General features: G+C 47.3%; 1 protein-coding gene across 3 annotated transcripts in view; it reads right to left on the reverse strand.

The window, feature by feature from the left end:
- Positions 1-675: 675 nt before the first annotated feature.
- ptenb (phosphatase and tensin homolog B) overlaps positions 676-17645 on the reverse strand; it is a 34556-nt gene continuing 17586 nt past the window's right edge. For all 3 annotated transcript variants that reach the window (XM_030078004.1, XM_030078003.1, XM_030078005.1), the window contains 8 exons: positions 16670-16754; positions 16307-16351; positions 14138-14181; positions 13170-13408; positions 12378-12519; positions 10432-10598; positions 9541-9789; positions 676-9018 (listed from right to left, as the gene is read on the reverse strand). In XM_030078004.1, coding sequence (XP_029933864.1) covers positions 8830-9018; positions 9541-9789; positions 10432-10598; positions 12378-12519; positions 13170-13408; positions 14138-14181; positions 16307-16351; positions 16670-16754 — 1160 coding nt within the window. In that variant the 3' untranslated portion in view covers positions 676-8829. The remainder of the gene's footprint in view (positions 9019-9540; positions 9790-10431; positions 10599-12377; positions 12520-13169; positions 13409-14137; positions 14182-16306; positions 16352-16669; positions 16755-17645) is intronic.

Below are 17645 nucleotides of genomic sequence, written 5' to 3' on the forward strand. Positions count from 1 at the left end.
TATAGAAGCAGATAAGACAGAATTAGTTATGGTGTGGTACCCACAAGTGTGTGTGTGTGTGTGTGTGTGAGTGACCTAATTTTTCCTTGCCTGCTCTCCCCTCAGTTGGAGCGCGCTCAGTAGCGCCACTGCAGTGCATTGTGGGGAAGCGATTATCATTTCTGCCAAGTCACTGGCAGATGGCATGAACACACACACACACACACACTCATGATACTCACACAGAGTCCAATGTCAAAATATAGGAAACACACACACACACACACACGCCTGGTCTGTCCTGCAGCTCGCCTCGTCTCAGAGTCACAGCAAAACTTTTCTGTGGATTCAGGATTTTTTTTCCCCACAGAGCCGCCAAGTCAAACATCAAACTACACAATACCACTTATACTGTGTGTGTGTGTGTGTGTGTGAGAGAGAGAGAGAGAGTTAGCATGCAATGCACACAAAATAAAAACCATTCAGATGACTCTGCATGTCGTCATGAGATCTGATGAGAGCAGGTGTTTTGGTTTTTGCAGTTACCTGTTAGTAGATTAATCACAATCATAATCAGAAATAGCATCATTTTATTTGCAGATATTCGTAGTTTTGGTGTAAATCTGTGGGCGGAGCCACATGGGAGTGGGCGGGGCCATGCAAGGGGCGGGGCATTGAAGCACACTGCAGACCAACAACTGTTATAAATAGTTTATTCACCTTTACAGCGTTTATTTCATTATAAAACAAGGAGGGCAGATTAAAAGAAGAGGATGGGGGGGGGGGGGTTGAAACAATAAGATTTCGGTTTCCATAGCGACACCAGGCCGTGATTCAAATCAACCTTTTGCCATTAGTGGTGTTTTAAGTTTTATTTTTGTTTTCAGAGCGGAAACTAAAAATCACTAAAACCTGAAAAAACAATATCATCATCATCATCATCATCATCATCGTGATGATGAAGGAACACTGTGGACCGCTGAGCTGAAACCTGCAGGAACCTGGACAGCAACATGGAGGCCGGACATGAGGGACATCCAGGTGTGTGTGTGTGTGTGTGTGTGTGTGTGTGTGTGTGTGTGCTACAGGAGAGCTGGAGAGACCCTGGAATTTTTTTTTTCTTGCCCACGAGGTCACAAAATCCTGACGTGTGTGCACGATTTTTGTTTGCCGCGCTCGCTTAGATTGATTTTTCAGGGCCGATATTATCAGCCATCTGATATTCGTTTGCAGCAAACTGGAAAACTGCAGCGTCAAAATTTACAAGTTAGTTTTAAAAACACCAACCCAAACCTTACTCTGAATTTTAAAAAAAATTATTGGTAAACAAAATTTAAAAAAGTGAAAAAAATAAACAATATAAACACAAATAAAAATAATAAACAAATAAATAAATACACTATGGCCCCGCCCACTCTCGCTCTGCTGTCGGAGGCAGGGAGGCGGAGTCTGAGCGGTTTTCATATCGGGAGCGATCCCGAGACGGAAGCAGATTTAGTGAAACTGGATGAAGGCGGAGAGCATTTTGTGACCTCAACAGCATTTTGTGCGCATCGTTTAGCACATGTGCACAAAATTTAGAAAAAAAAGTGTTTTCCTGGCGTCTCCAGGGCTCCGTAACATCTGGAGCCAACGTCGTCCTGATCTATTGATCTCCAACAGTTTGACTGCAGAACTTATCACTACTCCACTCTTCAATGGGAAGACTTCAAAGTCACAATGAAACAAACTCGTTTAACGATGAATTCAAAAGTCATCACTGATTTTTTTTTTAAAAAAGATTATTCTATCCAAATAACGTTGCGTCTTCTTCCTGGAAAGCGTCAGGAGGAACTAGCCGACATGAACTAAAATCTCACTTCGGCCCGATCTCACCCTCCCCCATCGAATAAACCTGCCTCTCTCTTCCTAACTGACCTCCCATTGGTTGCCTCTCCCTGCTAAGCCCCGCCCCTCACACAGTGCCGTTTCATTGTGACTTTGATTCTGATGACCACAGTTTGATCAGCTTCAGTTTTGCTGTTTTTAGAGACATTTTGGAGTCGTTTCCATGCTCACCAAGAAAATTCTAGAGTAAAAACTGAATTGTTTTTTTTTTTTTTTTTTTTTTTTTTTCTTTTACAGCATGAAAACAGCCAAATTTGAAGATTCTGAAGCTCTAATGATATTGGTGTCAAATTATTAAACTAAAGTTGCTGCAAATAAGCGACCTCAATCCAAATCGAGCCGTCCCAACCCTAAAATCCCACAGTAGCAGAGCCTGGCTGGCCGGCCGACCTCTGACCTTTTGATTGACAGGAGGCAGGGTCTATACGGCTCTGGAGGAGGGGAGAAAGCGCTGTCTGCTTCAAGTAAGGCAAAAGAAGAAGAAGCCCAAGGCCGTGTTCACCTGGTCACCTCCGCACAGAAAGCCAAAATCTAACCAAACAGAACAAAATAAGAATAAAAACAAAAAACTGAGCTTCATTTTGGCAGGTTTGGTGATAAGATGTAAACAGAAGTAAAACCAACAGAACAGAGTTGGCAGGTTCAGTTTCGCTGGCTCGGCCAGAGCGAGCGCGAACGAGGGAACACACAGACATGAGCTTCTGTTTGAGTGTATGGGACTGAAAAAAAACCACCTGGTTCTTGTGATTGTTCCGTTAAGGACAACAGTTAGGTAAGGGTTGTCGCGTGGTGATAAAACAGCCGAGAGAAACTCCAGGTTCCCACACGGTTCACAGATTTGAACAAATTCTCTTTCCTGTTAAATAATTCATGAGCACCAAAACTGAACTTCAAAGAATATTTGTAAGTGAAAGTTTTAAGAAGTAGTGACCATTTTCAGGGTTTCTACGGTTGTCAGTTACATTCCAAACCCTTCCCATGATTTTCCTGTAACTATATACGAAATGTTCACGACTATTTCTGCGCACGAATAAAGTGCGTCTCATAGCAACCGCCACATCCCGACTCTGATCGGCTGGTTTCTGATTTTCAGGAAATACGAAATATATCTATCTTCAACTGTTCTTCCCTCTCAGACATCTCCAGACATGGAAAGCATATTTTCAAACTCAGTGACTTTTCCAGGATGTTCATTAGTGTAGAAACCCTGAGTTTTCATTTCTCTGGGTCTGTGTAGGAACCTGAATGTCTCTCGGCTGCAGCCGAGGTCGACTCACGGCCGATCCAGTCCGGTCCAAAGTGGAAACCCATCTGCCACCAATCGAATCTTAAAGGAGGTCAGAGGTCCAGAGCTGGTTGGGATTGTGTCTTGTTTAAAGACACTTCTAAGGGTCTGACCTGTCTGGATGGACAATGAATCGTCCGTTGGCTTTGTTGAAGATGCGCAAGTTACAATACATGTGTATAAATCTGCTGCTATATGGACTGCACACTGTGTGGACGTTAGCGTGGGTCAGTCCAGCATGGAAACATCCTGCTGTCCCAAACCAGACATCAAGAGAAACGACAACATCAAGCACCCGAACAGTAGGAGACATGGACAGCACCTGGCCTGCCGCAGATCCCCGAAACCCACTCAGGACAGACCAGCGTTTGTAGTTTACTAGTACTAGCATAAGGTAGCAGGTAAGGTTAAAATTAATGCTAATATTTCCAGATTGCTTTCTACATACTGAACATAAACACCAGCCAGTGTTTCAATTAAAACACTTGAATAGAAACGGGCCAGGGGCACCACGACTGCAAGACCGTCTAAACACGACAAGAAAAACTGATTCCAAGTTATTTCTGCCTGTTCAAAGTCTTTATTCTGGGTAAATCGGGGTCTACGTGCTGGTCATGTCTGAGCAGGTCGGCAACAGGATGTGAGGCGGGGCCTGACAGCACCGAACAGGACTGATAAAGGATGTGTGCTGCTGAATGCTGGGCACACTGCGATCAAGAAGTCAGCGTCAACTCATTTCAGCAGCAGGATACTCTGCTGATTTTGTCTGTTTTCTTCAATAACAAATTACATAATTAGCAGTGAAAAATGTATAATTTACCTGTTCAAAACTTTGTAGCTGTACACTACACGGATGCAGTCGCAGCCTTTTGTCCCACCCAGTCAGAACACTGACTGATATGCTCGCAGTGTGCACGCAGCGCTAAAAATGTGTTGGAAATGTGTTGAGTGTAGTCTGAGCGGCTAGCTGCACCTACTTAGGTGCTGGATGTACATTTCTGCTGGTACCGAGCACATCGGCCTGGCTGGCTCTTAGCACCACGCCTAAGACTACCTAAGATGGACTGTAGGTTTGACCACGGGCCGTGAGGCAGACGTAAAATGAACTACTGCTCCACAGCAGGCCTCAACTGGCACTGTAGTGCTGGACCTAACATGGCCGACAGGTTTGACACGGGACCTTAAAAGTCCCTAGCTATGATCTTAGCACCACGCCTAAGATGACCTACGAGGGACAACAACGTAGGCTGCACAGTAGGCATTTCAAACCCCAGCTAGGATCTCAGGACTAGAGCTCAGACCTCAGCAGGCATTTGTAGGCCAGGGCTGAGACGTAATACTGTACCCATGCTAGCCTAAGATTACCTGTAGGTCCACAGGAGACATTTGAAGGCCACAGCTAGGATCTTAGTACTGGACCGAAGGCAGCCTTAGATGGACAGCAGGCATGACAACAGGAATCTGAAGGCCCTAGCTAGGATCATAGCACCACACCTTGCAGGATCTAAGATGGACTATTAGGTGCCACAGTAGCTATTTAAAACCGGGACTAGGATCTTAGTGCTACTGTAGACCAAAGGTGGACTCGGCTTGAAGGTGTTTGCAGGCCCTGGCTGAGTCTTAGCACTTCACCTATTCAGACCTACACTGAACCAAAAGCTCTACTTTATAGGCCCTGGATCGTAGCACCGCTTCTAAGCTGGCGAGGGCTGCCATCTGGCATCCCTAATTAAAGGGGAGGTTTGTGATTTTTGAAGCCTGTGCTGATCACTAATCAAGGCCCCACCTACAACTGCTGAGGTCGGCCGGGATTACAGCAAACCTTAGCTTATACCCACTGAGGAATTTTACGTTAGATTACCTCTTTTGAACTGTACAACAAAGTAGATACATTGAAGATATGGACTTCTCTGGCACATGTAATTGAAATTTGCAGGCAATTATTTAAAAATATTAAAATATGCAGTAATTATGGCTGATTATTGTTGAAAGTATTTTGGTAGTGGTGCTGGTTTTGGATCCAGCACCTCAACTGGAACACTGGTGCCAAATCAAAACTTACTTCAGTACTTTAAGAGGCAGTCAACTTTAGTGTGAAGAGTAGTTGGCAAAGTGCAATTAAGTGGAGCATACATTTTTCTTCCGTGCTTGATACATATTTGCTGTGCGTAATCTTAGCTGGATCCTATTTAGTAGGCTACATGCTAGAAATTTGGCTTTTCTGTTAATACACGGTCAGGAGACAAGTTTCATAAATAACCAATGCATAGATGTCAGTCCTGTCAGACTGTACAGGAGGCGGAGCTCGTGCAAGCTTTGACTACAAAGATGCTGCACTGAGTGAAAGCTACGGCAGAAACGCCATGTGGAAATGACGTCTAATGCTCACAAGCAGTTTATGACTCGGTCTAGCAGAGACAAGGCTGATGTGAAGACAATCTAAACTTTCTAAAACAGGCCTTGCATGGTGATCAGCAGGACAAGCTTCTAAAAACCCCATATGGATCCTGTAAATGTCACACTGACAAGAAGGGACGCAGCAGTGACAAGAGCCGAGTTGTGAAACCTGGTGATGGCATGGCATGTAAAAGATTAGCAGGTCATTTGCAGATAATGGACAGTCCTTGTCTACTAACAGGTTGGATACGACAAACCTGGTCAAACTTAAAAAAAAAACAAACAAAAAAAAACCATCTGAACTTTCCAGACTGAATGAAATGAATCAGATCTTGAAATGAGAGCGAAGCTGCCTAGAGTGTGTTGTTTTGTTCCATCGAATCCTGGCGCAGTGTCGTAAGGCCTGACAACACCATGTTGGCATTAAAAATAAAACAACCTGTCGTCTTTGGACTTGAGAGAGAGGTTGCTATAGCTGCTAGCTAGAACATCGGCGCTGTGCTAAGATTCACAAACCAAGTAAGATTCCGAAGCTGTGTTTGGTCAGATTTTGTGAATCACAGCAAATCTTCAAGAATTTTCATTTATCTTAGCAAATCCTGGTGACAAATTTTGCAAATCTTTGAGAATCTCTGAAAATCTTTTCTTGAAAAGCTTGGAGATCTTGGTGAATCACAGTGAGTTTGGGACATCCAGCATGAGGCTCTGAATTCACCTCAAGTCCAGTACAGGGCCCGCAACGCCAAGCTGGGCCAAATCCTGATTCATCCCTTTCCGTTAAACATGTTGTGTTTTGTACCATGCTGAGTACAGTGACAAAGGGCTGCGGATTGTTTAACCAAGAGCCATTTGGTGTCCCGAACTCAGTTCAATTGCAGACTTTTGAGAATGTGATGTGGCATTCAAGAAAGCTGTGGAATAAAGTGATCTGACTCTGGAACAAGTGACTGTGCTTTCATTGTGATGGTACAACCTAAAGGTTTTGCCTGGCCTCAGGCCTGTTTGGCCCGGTGGTGGAGGCCCTTCAGAGCCGGCCCATGGCAGCACCAGATATTTGGATGGAGCTCAGGCCTCAACTGGGACTCAAACTTCAGTCCACACGACACAGGAGCATAGGTTCATTCACTTCTGTGAAGTATACACTACAGTAACTAACCTGATGTGATGCCAAACTGTCATCCTTGGTGTTAAAGGTGCAGTTTGTAACCTTTTAAGGACGAATCGAGGAGAACAAATGAATTCTCTCGACATTTGCTAAATCAGACACCAAAAATGAGGACGCTGAAGCTCAGTAATATCTCATAACACAAAACTCGCTAAAACTTGCTCAGCTGTTTAGTAGATAGAGCAACGATCCAGAAGACAACGAGCTCAAGCTGAGTGCAGCGATCTGCTAAAAACTTACAAACTGCATCTTTAAAACCCTGTTCCAACACGACTGCAACTACCATGGATCCAAATACAAGCCACACAGACATTCCTGGAAGGACTGAACTTGCCTGACAAAGAGGAGCAAATGGGATTCATTGAATTGTCCTTGCAAACCCCACCCGCCTGGCACCACAGGCACAATGAACCAAGCGTCCTAAAGACACTGGAGAGTATTTCTCTGCTTTAGGTCATCTCAGAGACTCTGCACACGGATAGCTTAAACAGATCTGGCTGAGGGAATGGATATACTGTGTGTAGCTTGTCTGTCGTATAGCTTAATGATTGATAACATGAAAATACAAAGACAAAAACAGTTTAACTGTAGGATCGGACTGAATAGAATCATTATGTGCAAAACAGAAATGAGTTGGAAAGACAAGACAGACAGAAAAGCAGTGAGCTGTTCACAGTTGGTATGGATTGTGTGTGTGTGTGTGTGTGTGTGTGTGTAGTTTCCACAGTAGATGATTGACAAAACTGCAGTAGATTGTGAAAAATCAAACTCTCCATCGTCACATTCAGGTGGTTGATTCAAACTGGCTGACTTTTACCTCTCTGCACTCGCTTTGCATGACCTGATCCAGACCAGACCGGTTCAAACTGGTCCCATCCTGTGCTGGTCCACTTTGATGCGGTCAGGCCTGTTCTCTCTTGTGCGGAGGGTTTTTGAAGACCGGAGTGGGAGGCTGACGCACGCCAGCAGCTGAACTGGTTCAAGTTCAACGTGAATAAACAACATGGAAGTAGAAATTACTCACCGGGATGTTTTTTTTTTTTTGCACCAAATCTATTCACGCCGAGTCGGACGGACAGAAAACCGCGTGCTCGCTAAAAAAGTGGAATCCTCTGGTGTGTGTCTGATGAAGAGAAGTTAGCTTGCTCGCAACGCTATTCTCACTAGCCTTGCTAATGCTAAAGGAACTGTAGCATTAACACCAGCCGACAGCATCCAATAGAAACTCTCCATCATGGATCCACTTCCTGTCAGCAGCCGGTTGCCATGTTGGTTCTTTTTGTTCTGCTTGTCTGTAGCTGTTTTGGCTTTATCATACCGTTCTCCGTTCTTGGAGACCTAAAACATCCTCTGACTGGTCAGTTAGGCAACTGATTTTTTCTTTTTTTTTTAATTTAAATATATGGAGAAAACATCAGTCCAGGTCTTCAAAAACCCTCAAACATTTCTTCAGATTTGAAGTGGACTCCCAGGCTAAATAACGTCCAAGCGAACTCAGAGAGAGACGAGTCGACGCGGCCGGCTAACGTCAATACAGCTCAACACTGCAGACGGACAGACGGGAAAAAACAACGGAAAAAAGACGAAAAACAACAAAAAAAAGATTGGTCAGCATATAGTTTCCTAAAACTGGGCAGGCAGAAGGAAGGAAAGAAAGAAGAAAGAAAGACGGGAGGAAGGGGAAACCGGGTCTGTGGAGGAATTTATCCGACAAACGTCCTGGGGGTGCGGTCGCTAAAGAAGTCTACTTGTCTTTCAGTTTGTTTATATTCAAGTTTTACTCTTTTATTTTAAAATCTCCTGTCTGTCCATTCATCTGTCTTCATGTCCATCCGTCCGCCTGCCGCCTCCCCAAAACCTGAATCTGATTGTCCACCGAGGGGAGGGGGAGGGGCTTATGGAGCAATCTCCGAGCTCATTGGTCCATGAGTCCCAAGCATCATTTCTGGTCCATCAGTTATTCCCCGTTAGCACGAGCTCGTCTTTCTCTGGGGTCCGTGTGTTTGAATACATGATATATACACATATATATACATACGTATATATACATATATGTATATATATACATATATATATATATTGTGTGTGTGTGTGTGTGTGTGTGTGTGCGTGTGTGTCAGACTTTTGTGATCTGAGTGTGCTGGTCCTCGTCAAAAGGTTCGTTTTCGGGGTCCGAGTCCGTCGTGTCAGAGTAACGGTAGTGATCCGGCTCGTTGTCGCTGACGTCGGGCGTCAGCGAGGCCGACGTGCTGCTCGCCTCCGAGTTGGCGCCTTCCTCGACCGTCTTGGTGAAGAAGAGTTTGACCTGAATCAGAAAACACAACGATTAGCGCGCTCACAGCGAGTCTGCACCCTCTGCTGCCTTCAGGGGATGTGAGGATTTCAGAGATCTGTCAGCGGACCGGCGCTAAAGCTCGTTGAAACCTTTATTAGCCTTCATGCCCCGTGCAGCCTGAAGACCCGCTCCAAGCATCCGACCGCGTTTTGTCATTTGAAAAGAGACGACATGGATCTTTAGACTGCTCTGTCCTTCAGTGGATTTCAGCTTTAGTGCCTTAAATTTGTCTATTCATCTATCATCCTCCTGCATGCACACTGTGAATACAAAATAAAATACATGACGTTTAAATACATTTTCTAAAAAATTACAATTTCAGTAATTAAACCACCACTCAGCTTCTAACTTGCCAAACATTTCCTAAAAAGAGGGATGACGTTCGCTGGTCGGCCTCACAAAACTTTATTTCATTAAATGATCATCTCTCGGCCTACATTAGATTAGATTAGATTAGATTAGATTAGATTAGATTAGATTAGACTGGATTACCTTGAAGTTTGGTGAGAAGTATCTGTTGGCCTTGTCCTTGTTGGCCTTGTCCAGGTCGTTCTTGGTTAGCGACAGAACCAGGAAGTCTCTGTCGTTTTCCCCGCCCCCTCCTCCCATCATGCCCGTGTTCTGGAAGCTCCTGTCGGCGGGTTCTCGCGGCGTCCCGGCGCTGCCGTTCTCCAGCTTGTCGGGGTTCTCCTCGGGCCCGGGGATGAAGAACGTGTTGACCCAGAAGTGGAACATCTTGTCCTGGACGGAGAGGAAGAAGAGCTGAGAAATCAGGATTTTCCCGCGGCGCCTCGTTCGGAGACATCAGACGCTGTGATTGGTCGGCAGCGGCGACAGACACTTTTACATGAGCACCGATTCCACAAACATCTGGGGTTCAACGACTTTGATTATAAATTCTGCTGATTAAGCAGAATTTTCCTTTACGGGCTGAAAAAGCTCAACGAAAAACGAGAGAAATCGCGATACGAGCAGCAACGCTTCGACAAATTATGTGAGCAAACAGAAAACGCTTTACGCTCCAGAGGCACCCCACGTTTTTTAAAATATATTTGTAATGATGTGATGTCACCGTAATCCTGACAGCTGTTTGAGCCCCGCCCACTAGAACCAAAATACAAGTGGAAATGTGAAATCAAAATGCACTGCATTTAGGATTAAATTGTTATTGCAATTTCTGGATTAGGCTTTTTAGAAAACTGTAAATGTGAGCAATCGTCTGGAAACGTTTCCATCTGTCCATCTTTTTCTTATTCAGGCCTGGACTTTATCCAAACCACGCTCCAGACGTTTCCGTACTCCTCCAGACGGTGGAGGAACCACAGGCCCACGATGGTACATTAATCAGATTAGGTCCCGCCTGCTCCTCCTCCTCCTCCTCACCTTCTTCATCATCTTGTTCTGCTTGTGGAAGAACTCCACCTTGATGTCTCCGCAGACGGGAAGCGGCTGGGGGAAGTCGAACAGCATAAACTTGTCCTCCCTCCGGGTCTGAGCCGGGTTCGACGTGTGGATCTTCACCTTCAGCTGGTAAACCACAAACTGAGGGTCTGAGGAGGGAACACAGCACATGTTACTGCAGAACCTGGGAGGAACCTGAGGGGAACTTGAGAGGAACCTGTGAGGAACCTGAGAGGAACCCGAGAGGAACCCGTGAGGAACCTGAGAGGAACCCGTGAGGAACCTGAGAGGAACCTGAGAGGAACCCGAGGGGAACCCGTGAGGAACCTGAGAGGAACCCGTGAGGAACCCGAGGGGAACCTGAGAGGAACCTGAGAGGAACCCGAGGGGAACCTGAGAGGAACCCGTGAGGAACCCGAGGGGAACCTGAGAGGAACCTGAGGGGAACCTGAGAGGAACCCGTGAGGAACCCGAGGGGAACCTGAGAGGAACCCGTGAGGAACCCGAGGGGAACACGAGAGGAACCCTACACTACACTAACTCCACAGAAAACAGTTAGAGAGTGAAACGTAAGGAGCTGCTGAAGGAGCCAAATGAACGAGTGAAAACACATCAAGGATCAAAAATATAAATAAATAAATAAATAAATAAATCAAACTCTGTTTTCTGTTTCTCAGTTCACTGGATCTCCTCCAGAAAAACTCAGCAAAACTACAGGAACTTTAATAAAAACAACAACAACAACAACAAACAGGAAAATACTCATAAATAAATAAACAGCCATGAAAAAAGATCAGCTGATCCTCTGCACCTGTAGTACAGACAGACAGGCAGACAGACAGACAGGGAGACAGACAGACAGGGAGACAGACAGACAGACAGGCAGACAGACAGACAGGCAGACAGACAGACAGGGAGACAGACAAGCGTGCAGACAGTCAGACAGGCAGACAGACAGACAGGGAGACAGACAGACAGACAGGCAGACAGACAGACAGACAAGCGTGCAGACAGTCAGACAGGCAGACAGACAGACAGGGAGACAGACAGACAGACAGGCAGACAGACAGACAGGCAGACAGACAGACAGGGAGACAGACAAGCGTGCAGACAGTCAGACAGGCAGACAGACAGACAGACAGACAGGCAGGCAGACAGACAGGCAGGCGTGCAGACAGACAGGCAGACAGACAGACAGGCAGACAGACAGACAGCCAGACAGGTGTGGAGACAGACAGACAGGCAGGCAGGCGTGCAGACAGACAGACAGGCAGACAGGCAAGCAGACAAACAGGCAGGCAGACAGACAGGCGTGCAGACAGACAGACAGACAGACAGACAGACAGGCGTGCAGACAGACAGACAGACAGACAGGCGTGCAGACAGACAGACAGACAGGCAGACAGGCAAGCAGACAAACAGGCAGGCAGACAGACAGGCGTGCAGACAGACAGACAGGCAGACAGACAGGCGTGCAGACAGACAGACAGACAGACAGGCGTGCAGACAGACAGACAGACAGGCAGACAGACAGGCGTGCAGACAGACAGACAGACAGGCAGGCAGACAGACAGACAGACAGGCAGACAGTCAGGCAGACAGACAGGCGTGCAGACAGACAGACAGACAGGCAGGCAGTCAGGCAGACAGACAGGCGTGCAGACAGACAGACAGGCAGACAGGCAGACAGGCAGGCAGACAAACAGGCAGGCAGACAGACAGGCGTGCAGACAGACAGACAGACAGGCAGACAGTCAGGCGTGCAGACAGAGACAGACAGGCAGACAGTCAGGTGTGCAGACAGACAGGTGTGCAGACAGACAGACAGACAGACAGACAGGCAGGCGTGCAGACAGAGACAGACAGACAGACAGACAGGCAGACAGACAGACAGACAGACAGGTGTGCAGACAGACAGGCAGACTCACTGCAGGTGCCCCCGGTGAACATGGGCACGGTCTCAAACAGCATCCTGTGGAACAGCAGAGCCACGGGCTTGTAGAGCAGCTGGTTCCTCAGCAGGAAGCTGTAGTAGAACACATACCTCCTCTGGCTGGGGATGGTCACGCCCTGCACACACACACACACACGCACACAGACACACACACACACACACACACACACACACACACACGCACACACACACACGCACACACACACACGCACACACGCACACACACACAGTAAAGCATAAACACACCTGTGACATTTAGTCGACCTCATTTTACGCTCAGAGTCTTTGGAGCTGCTGTCATTCTTAAGGAGCCGCTGGCTGCTGATTGGCTGGCAGCACTGGTGGCCCCGCCCCCCTCCCGGCTGCTAAAGCACAGCGGGGCTGACGTAATGATTGGCCGATCTTTGATGCGGCTCGGCTGCGGGGCTCATTCTGATTGGCTTTGGCTTTTTTTCTGCTGACGTCATTTTCCCACCGAGAAGCTCGTCGAGTATCGTTTAAAACGAAACACATTTTAATATTTAAATTCAAATTACACACAACCTCAGCTTCTGTCACAAAACAAGCAAAAAGCCATGAGCAACTTAACAACAACTTAACATTCCTGTAATATTTTACTACGTGGTGTTATTTCCTGCGTGGCTGCTCGTCGCCGTGCGCCCCGTGTTTCTGAAAGAGACCGAGCCGATCTGCCCGGGTGTTAAAGCTCAAACGCTCGGGAATCGGAGCGCTTGAGGAGGGATCTGACGTCCCCGCTCAGACGTACCTTCTTGTCCCGGGTGCGGACCTCGCCGTAGAAGTCCAGGGCTTCCTGCGCCTCCTGGAACTTGCCGCGGTGCAGCAGGTAGGCGCAGATCATGACGCCGGTGCGGCCCTTCCCCGCCTTGCAGTGGATGGCGGCGACGTGGTGCTCGTCCTCGCTCAGCCACTGATCCAGGTCCTCGCAGAACGGCTTGATGAGCTCCAGCTGGGGCGGGTTGTGGTCCTCGAACGGGTACTGAGCCACTGCGGGACGGGGTATCACTTATTAGTCCCTGCACCCTGCTGGGGCCTGGCTGACTTTTAGATGGGGCCTTTAAATTTAACGCTTTCAAAGGAATATACCAACGTTTTGGCCAAACTCCGTGTGAATCAGAGCTTCAGAGCTGCTGGAAGGGTCACTTTAACAGAGCCAGGCTAACGGCTCCATAGACTTCAAGTCTTTATGCTAAGCTAACATAACTGCATAATTCTGTTTTTGGTTTGTAATATTCAACTCACTTGTTGTTGTTTTAAGGAAAATAATCTCAAAAATACAGATAATCCTCATGGAAAACATGTTTGGGTTTAAGAAGCTGGAGACGCTTTATTTTGTAGGAGAAACTGTCAATTGTATGGAATGAGCTGACAGAGCCAGGCTAACCACTCCATAGAGTTCAAGTCTTTATGCTAAGCTAACAGGAAATGCTACCCATAGGAACTGAACCACTGGACGTCCAGAGGTGGACATGGTGTCCAACATCTGGTCTCAGTCTGGGGAAGAGGGGAAAGGGGGATTTTGCCCAAAACGTTGGAATATCCCTTTAACTGTTGACATGAGTTAGACGTTTGAACGACGTGTCGATAAAGTTCAGAGAACTGAGGAAACAGACAGGCTTGTGATGTTCTTCTGTCAATCATCTTGAGAAAAACACGAGAAGAAGAAATGACTGGATCGATCAGTCGTCCAGTCGGCCTCTGATGATGTCATCTTACCTTGACAGTTGAACTTGGCTGCGTCATAATGTCGCTCCGCACATCTACAGGAAGAGAGGAGGGACAGTTACCACGGAGCTGACCCTGGGTCAGATCTCACACACAGCTGTGATCAGTCAGTTTCAGTTTGGTCGCTGAGAGCAGAGCAGGCGATGGTGTCAAACCTTTAATCTGCATTTACGTTTTCAAGCAGCGGGAAGAGAAGCTGCCGGGAGATTCTGACGATGCCCTGACATTATAAAAGCTGCTGAGCCTCTGAAGGAACCAGCAGCCGCAGGATCAGGCTGAAACGCACGTCGACGAACACGCAACGAGCTGCCGAGGCGCTCTGCGACGCCGAGGCCCGCTTTGAAAACATCCGACCAGCCGCCACACGCCTGATTTCTCAGCCTCTGCAAACAAACGATCATTGGAAATCACTGCTTTTGCCCTCGTTTTCAATCATATAAGAAATGTAAGATCAATAAAGAGACATCGTGTAAACTCAGCCTTTGTTTTAGGGCTGGGTAACTCATCGAAAACGAATCGAAGACGACATTCAGACCCTCTGAGTGACGAAATCTGGCCCCTTGTTTTAAATAAAGTCTGTATCCTCTCCTCGCCGTGCGGTCACGTGACTCCGCCCCCCTCCGCTCCGCCACGTTGAAGCGACATGGAGGAGAAATGAAACGACTCCGGCAGCTCCAACCAAAAGACATACGCCGCGTCCGCCGTCCGGACGCGCTCTGGCTTCAGCGAAGACGACGACGGCGTCCAGCATGAACGAAAAACACCGGCGACCCGTTTCAGCAGCCGGAGCTCGAGCTTGTCGGCCAATAGGAACAGAGCACGGCTCGAAAACATAGAGCGGCCGGGCGGAGCCTCCAGCGAGCGGCTGCTGGCGACACGAGGACTTATAAGAAGAACTGCCGCCATTTCCTGCACCATCACGGCGGACATGGCGCCCAACATCACCAGAACGATACTTCAGAACCAAAACTCCAAAAACACAGCAGCACCTTACGGACCAGACATACACTACTCACAAAAAGTTAGGGATATTTGGCTTTTGGGTGAAATTTATGGAAAATATAAAAAGTTCATGCTACAGTGATATTATATCATGAAAGTAGGGCATTTAAGTAGAAGCATGCACTGGTGATTTCCTCATCTCAAACAATTTCTTGAAACAAAAGCCAACAACAGTGGTGGATATACCACAACAAAAAATGTCAGTGTCAATAACTTGTCATGTGCCCTTGAGCATCAATTACAGCTTGACAACGACGTCTCATGCTGTTCACAAGTCGACTTATTGTCTGCTGAGGCATGGCATCCCACTCTTCTTGAAGGGCGGCCCTCAGGACATTGAGGTTCTGGGGTACAGAGCTCCGAGCCTCTACACGGCGACTCAGCTGATCCCATAGGTTTTCTATGGGATTCAGGTCTGAGAAAGTGCAGGCCACTCCATCTGAGGTACCCCAGTCTCCAGCAGCCGTTCCCTAATGATACAACCTCCATGAGCTGGAGCATCAAACACCTGATGTGAATTTTGCCGTTAAACTCCTTGTTAGAGAACAGCAACTTGTGCAAAAAGTACTGAAACATTGAACAGTTGGACATGTGCATTCAAAAGTTTACAGAAGGTCACATTAAGTTCACCTGTAAAGGTTAGAATGCATTTTAGATTCATCCTGAAATTTCACCCGAAAGCCGAATATCCCTAACTTTTTGTGAGTAGTGTATTTATTTACATGTAGTATGTCTAAAGTTTGTCTTTAGATTTAGGATTTTCAAGCTCGTTGAAGCGACACACTCGTGGAAGACGGCAGCTCGGCCCGGCCTGATTTATTTATTGTTGTTTATTTGTCTGATTATGTCTAAGCCTGTTTATTATTTCCATATTTCCCTCATGTCTCTGCTGGAGCCTGCAGCTGAACACAGGTCCTTTACTGTTTGTGTTGAATAACTGAGGGCTTAAATACTCCACTGTCCAACAGCTTTTAATGAAGCAGCGTGTGCTGAAGCAAAGTCTATTTTTTCTTTTTTTTTTTTTTTTGTGCTGTTGTATCAAAACGAGTGTTGAGAGTGGTGGAAACTGGCTGGTTCTGGTGTCGAGCCTCAGCTCTGCTCTGTCGGCTCCTCGCTGAATGATTCTTCTTTATATTCTTTTCATATGGAGCCACTTACAGGTTGTAGATCTTGTAGTGATTTCTGTGTTTGGAGTCCAGGAACCTGAAACAGACAGACGGGTTGTGTGTGTTATTGTTGTTGTTGTTGTTGTTGTTGTTGTTGTTGTTGATGACAATAAAGTCGACTTTGACTCATCCGGAGGAGAAACTGTGTGATAAGAACTGACATCTTCACATCTTCAGTCAGAGCAGAGGGAAAACCTGGCTGCCTCACACACTCTGACGCTACTAACACACACACGCACACACACACACACGCACACGCACGCACACGCACACACACACGCACACACACACACACACACACACGCACGCACACGCACACGCACACGCACACGCACACGCACGGCGGGTGTCTCACCGTACGACGTCGTCGATGTTGTTCCTGTAAACTCCCTCCAGCCGCTCAGCAGGGAAACCCATCGCTATGATGTTGGGATAGATGTCTGCACGGGGTGTTAAGGAGCAACACACACGCGCACACACACACACACACACACACACACACACACACACACACACACACACAGAGCTCAGTGTGTGTGTGTGTGTTGTACCTCACTTTCATATTTCTTGCTTTGTTCCTGTTGTTTATGAAGCCGATTCTGTCATTTCATCCTCAGCGACTCCCAACACACACACACACACACACACACACACACACAGACACACACACACACACACACACACACACACAGACACACACACACAGACACACACACACACACACAGACACACACACACACACACACACACACACACAGACACACACACACACACACACACACAGACACACACACACACACACACACACACACACACACACAGACACACACACACACACACACACACACACACACACACAGACACACAGACACACAGACACACACACACACACAGACACACACACACACACACACACACACACACAGACACACACACACACACAGAGTTACGATCATCACAGAGCCACAGCCACACTGGGCTCCATATGTTGTGATGTCGTAACCATGGCGACCGACCGGTAGAGAAACATCACTTCACCTACGGAGGTTAAAACAACTACAGCTCCCAGCATGCCTTTCAGCAACGCTCACAGGAGGAGCGGCAGAGAGGTGCGCCGCAGCGGTGCATTGTGGGCTGTGGATGCCGCAGCGGTGCATTGTGGGCCGCCACCACCCGTCAGACCTCCAGCTGTGCCACATCAGGAGGAAGAGGCCGGCAGCAGGAACGTGACGGAACGGTTCCACTTAGAACGCCACCCGCTGACTCAGCAGTTTACTGCTCCACCCCGAGAGGCGACGTCACCTCGTCCAGAACCAACAGAGAACCAACAG

This window comes from Myripristis murdjan, chromosome 19 (genome assembly GCF_902150065.1).
Source record: "Myripristis murdjan chromosome 19, fMyrMur1.1, whole genome shotgun sequence".
Classification (NCBI taxonomy): Eukaryota; Metazoa; Chordata; class Actinopteri; order Holocentriformes; family Holocentridae; genus Myripristis; species Myripristis murdjan.